Source organism: Physeter macrocephalus, unplaced genomic scaffold (assembly GCF_002837175.3).
Source record: "Physeter macrocephalus isolate SW-GA unplaced genomic scaffold, ASM283717v5 random_664, whole genome shotgun sequence".
NCBI classification, from domain to species: Eukaryota; Metazoa; Chordata; class Mammalia; order Artiodactyla; family Physeteridae; genus Physeter; species Physeter macrocephalus.
The window spans coordinates 13,371-17,791 of NW_021145871.1; the positions used below are offsets into that span (position 1 = coordinate 13,371).

At 60.1% G+C, this 4,421-nt stretch overlaps 1 protein-coding gene across 2 annotated transcripts in view; it reads left to right on the top strand.

Annotated features, from left to right (window-relative positions):
• The window catches only part of FAM131C (family with sequence similarity 131 member C), a 6,536-nt gene extending 3,550 nt beyond the window's left edge, over positions 1–2,986 (top strand). For both annotated transcript variants that reach the window (XM_028485855.2, XM_028485856.2), the window contains exons 4-6: positions 1,285–1,467; positions 1,734–1,844; positions 2,682–2,986. In XM_028485855.2, the coding sequence (XP_028341656.1) occupies positions 1,285–1,467; positions 1,734–1,844; positions 2,682–2,953 (566 nt within the window). In that variant the 3' untranslated portion in view covers positions 2,954–2,986. The remainder of the gene's footprint in view (positions 1–1,284; positions 1,468–1,733; positions 1,845–2,681) is intronic.
• Positions 2,987–4,421: the final 1,435 nt, after the last annotated feature.

The following is a 4,421-nucleotide window of genomic DNA, read 5'->3' on the forward strand; positions in this document are numbered from 1 at the left end:
GCTCCGCGGCATGTGGGATCTTCCCGGACCGGGGCACGAACCCGCGTCCCCCGCATCGGCAGGTGGACTCTCAACCACTGCGCCACCAGGGAAGCCCTTCCCAGAGTTTTATGTCTCAGTTTCCTTCGTGGATGCCTTTCTTTCTCAAAGATTGCTGCTCCCCACGTCATGGCTTCTGGGACCAGTGACTCCCAGATCTGTGTTCTCAGCCTGGGTTAAAGGAGATGCCGAATCATTCTTGACAACCTTCTATCTATCATCTTCCACATCCGACCGGTCTACTCACAAGAACCCCTCCAGGCCCTCCTCCCCATCTGCCCAGCCCTGTCCTGTCTCTTGCTGGATCCCTTCAATGGCCCCTAATGTCCCCCTGTCTCCACCCTTGGCCCCTAATCCTCTAATGAGGATGTTCTTCCTAAACAACAGATCTGGCTTGTCACTCTCTTGCTCATTACCCTGCTGTGGCTCCCCATTGCTCTAAGGAGAACAGTGGCGCCCTCAGTCTGGCTCGCTTAGCCCCCAGTCTGGCCCCTGTCAGGCTTACCACCCTCTCCTGCCTCCCTACTCCTGGTGTGGCCCCATGTCTTGTCCCCAGTAGTCCTGGAACCATGCCAGACTCTTCTATGCCTTCATCCTCTTCTCATCTCTGGAATAGCCTCCAGTCTTGCCTCTGTTTATCCAACTCAAGCTGCCTTCAAAGCTGGACTCCAGTCTACCTCCTCCAGGAAGCCTTCCCTGCCTGCTACAGGTCTCACCCTCAGCAGAGCGGGCAATGTCCTAGGCACAGGGGCTGCTCTCTCGGAACTTGTTCACTAATGGATACAGGGAGGGCTGGGTGGATCTTGAATGGATCCTTGAGTGAATCTCCTTGAGCAGAAGGGTCTAAACTTGGTCACAAAGGGAATGAAGGGCGCGACAGGTCTGGAGAAGAAGCACCAGGTGGGCAGGAGCATTGATTGGGAGCAGGACACGGCGGGGGGCATGGGGCCTGCAGATGGGTGGGGAGCATCTACGTGAGAGGGCCTCAGGCTGTGGGAGGGCGTGGGGCAGGCGGGCAGCGGGCACGAGGCATTGTCCTGGCGGGAGGAACTGGACAGGTACAGGCACTGTGGGTGTGGGGCTTTGCGGACGCAGGGCGCTGGGAGAGGACGGGGCGCTGAATGGATGTGCGGTACAGGCCATTGGATTGCCCTGAGGTACTGGGGGGCCTGGGGTGTTGGGGGTGGGGCCCTGAGCTGGGCCTTGGGTCAGAGCCATCACTCAACTGCTCTCCATTGCCCCCAGGAGTGGTGCAGAGCATCAAGGACCACATCACAAAGCCCACGGCCATGGCACGTGGTCGCGTGGCCCACCTCATCGAGTGGAAGGGCTGGAGCGCCCAGCGCTCAGGCTGGGAGCTGTCCGCAGCCGAGGACGAGCATTACTGCTGCCTCCCAGATGAGCTTCGTGAGGCCCGCTTTGCCGCAGGTCAGAGGCGGGAGGGGGAGCTTGGGGACGGGGACTGGCCGGGGCTGTAGTCCTTAGGGGACCCAGGGTCACCACCTGGACATTGTCTGGGCAGACAAGAATAATGCCACGGGGTGGACGGGGCATTGGTGGGCACATGCTGATCAGCATGCCCGGGCATGGATGGGCAGCCCCAAGAGGCAGTGTCTGGTGCCAGCCTGACCTGGCACCGGATGCCCCCCACACCCTCTGCCCGTGCCCTGCTGAGCCGGGTCCGTCCCCCACAGGGGTTGCTGAGCAGTTTGCCATCACGGAGGCCACACTGAGTGCCTGGTCCTCGCTGGACGACGAGGAGCTGCACCCAGAGAACAGCCCCCAGGACATCATCCAGCTACAGGGTACAGCCCGGCGGGCGCCAGGGCGGGCTGGGTGCGGCAGAGCTGGGGCTGCATGCCTGCTCTTCCCTGTGACCTCAGACAAGCCCCTCTGTCCCTCAGCCTTAGTTTTTCTTCATCTGAAAAATGGGGCTGGTGATCCTTGCCCCGCGCATTGCCCAAGGAGTGCCGCGAGCATAAAGGAGAGAAAGATAGATGACAGACAGACAGACAGATAACGTGAATTAAGTGCTCACTGTGCTAAGTGCTTTACACGTGTTATTTCACTTTATTCTTATGACAGCTCTAGGAAGTAGGTGCTGTTATCTCCATTTTACAAATGAGGGAAACCGAGGCATCAAGAAACTCACCTCAGATTACACAGCTACAGGCGTCAGAGCCAGGATCTGAGCCTTAACACCAAGCACAATCAACCACCTTTCTAGGACCCCAGGTTACTACCGAGGGCTTCAGGGAGCCTGGGTCCTGGGTGGCGCCTGCCTACCCACTATGTCATTTGCTCCTCCCTGTGACAGTGAGGGTGGGGGAAGGGAGTGGAGGCCTGGGAAGAGCGCTGTCTGTCCCGCTTCTCAGAGCACAGAGGGATTTGAGGGCTCTGGCTCCAGAGCCTGCTCTTAACTATTCTGCTCACTGCCACCACCACCCTGTCACCCCCCCAGGGAGAAACTGGGGCTCAGAGAGGTTCAGTGACATGACCAAGGTCACACAGCTTGGCAGTGACAAAGCCAGATTTGGAGGCAGGTCTTCCGCCCCTCTCCCTGCCTCACACTCCCAGAGAGGGTGCGGAGCCGGGTCTTCTGAACTCCATTCCTCACCCCCACACCCCTGCTGCTTTTCCAGACCTGGAGAGCATCTACCTTCAGGACAGTCTTCTGAGTGTCCCCTCGCAGGATGACAGTCTTCTGGCCTTCTCCTCCCCCGATGGATGGCCCTCACCTGACGAGCCCCCCACCATAGCCTCTGGCCCGCAGCCCCCCAGCCCCGAACAGCAGCACTGGCAGCGGCTACTGGGGGCCCCGGGGCCCGAGGGTGGGGCCCGCCTGCAGGGCTCCCTCCCGTCGGTGGACAGTGGCTCCCTCTCGGAGGAGGAGGACGAGGTGTTCTATAACTGAGGCGGAGGCCGGAGCCTGCTCACACCGTGACCTTGCCTGGTGGGCAGCCCGGGTGTATCAGGACACCAGGGTCTGGCTGGGCATCTCTTGACCCCTCAGGGCAGGCACAGGGTGGGTGCGGCAGGGATGGGGGCCCGCATTCCTTGGGGACCGTTCCGTGCCTCTGTGGACCTGCCCCCCGCAGTGGGAGCCGTAATCCCCTTCTCCCTCTTTACTTGGCTGAGGCGGGCACCTTCCCCTGCAGTTTCTGCCATCAGCGAGCTCAAGGACTCTCAGCAGACACCAGGCAGGCCGCCCAGAGGGGCCAACAGCCAGGCTCCCAGGCAGACAACCACGGAAGGGCCTGGGAGACCCGCCCCGACCCCAGGGCTCGGTTCCTCGCCCCTGCCCTCTGTGCTTCTGCCCCCCCATCAGAGGCGGGGTAGCCTCTTGGGGTATCTAACATCTGCTCCTTAGTGCTCTTCACGAGGATTCTGTCTCTGGAGGGTCTGTCTGTCCCTCACTCTCTGGATCTGCTCCCTGGTGCCCTGCTCCCCCTCCTTGCTCTCTCCTCCCATCTCCCTGAAGGTTCTCTGAAGACATTAAAATGGTGGATTCACCCTGGAGGAACTTGGCCTGGTCTCTGCTGGGGACGGCATGTCCTCAGGCCCTGGCGGGGGGAGCTCTAGACAGACTTTGGAGAGGGCCCCTACCCCCAAAATACACAGACAGCTGGTCAACCTGCTGCCAGCAGCCAGGAGGGTCCCCATAGAGGATGCTTAAGGCTCTGGACTCTCCAAGGAACCACACGTGGGGACCCCGCTTTGTCAACCCTGGCTCAGCCAAGGAGGAGGCTGAGGCTGCTGGAGTGAGGGAAACTGGGCCACAGGGTCGTGCTTACACATGAGGACAAGCATCATAAGACCTGGTGGGAACCTGCTTTCATAACTCCCTGCCAGGAAGGGGGACATGAGGAGGCGTGGGAAACCAGGCCCCAGGCCTGCAATGCCCACATGACCACCAGAGGGCCCCCAAGAGCTCACTCAGGGCCAGCGAATGTGGCCTTGCTAAGGTGGCAAGATAGCGCCCTGGATGCTGAGAGGAGGGACAGACGGCTCTGGCAATGAGCTTTATTTTTTCTCAGGAGCCTCTGGTTGGGAGTCATACAACCCTCAGAGGGCATCTCTGCGTGCCCTTGGCGACAGAATATACCAATGTCTTCTTTCGTGAATTTGATCCTTTCATGGAGCACCCACCATATGCTGGTTTTCTGCTGTCTTGCATTCTGAGTTCTGTCCAGAGGGGATTTGTCCTTCAAGGCAGGCAGCACTTGTTTCATGGAGAATGGGACGTGGTGACTATGGGGCCTCTTCAGTGCTAGCTTAGCTGCCTACTTCGCCGAGGAGTTGAGCTGGGCTGGAGGGGAGGGGTGCGTTATGATGGCGGGGCGGGGGAGAGAGGCAGGATCTCTGCCCCATCTCCTTCACCA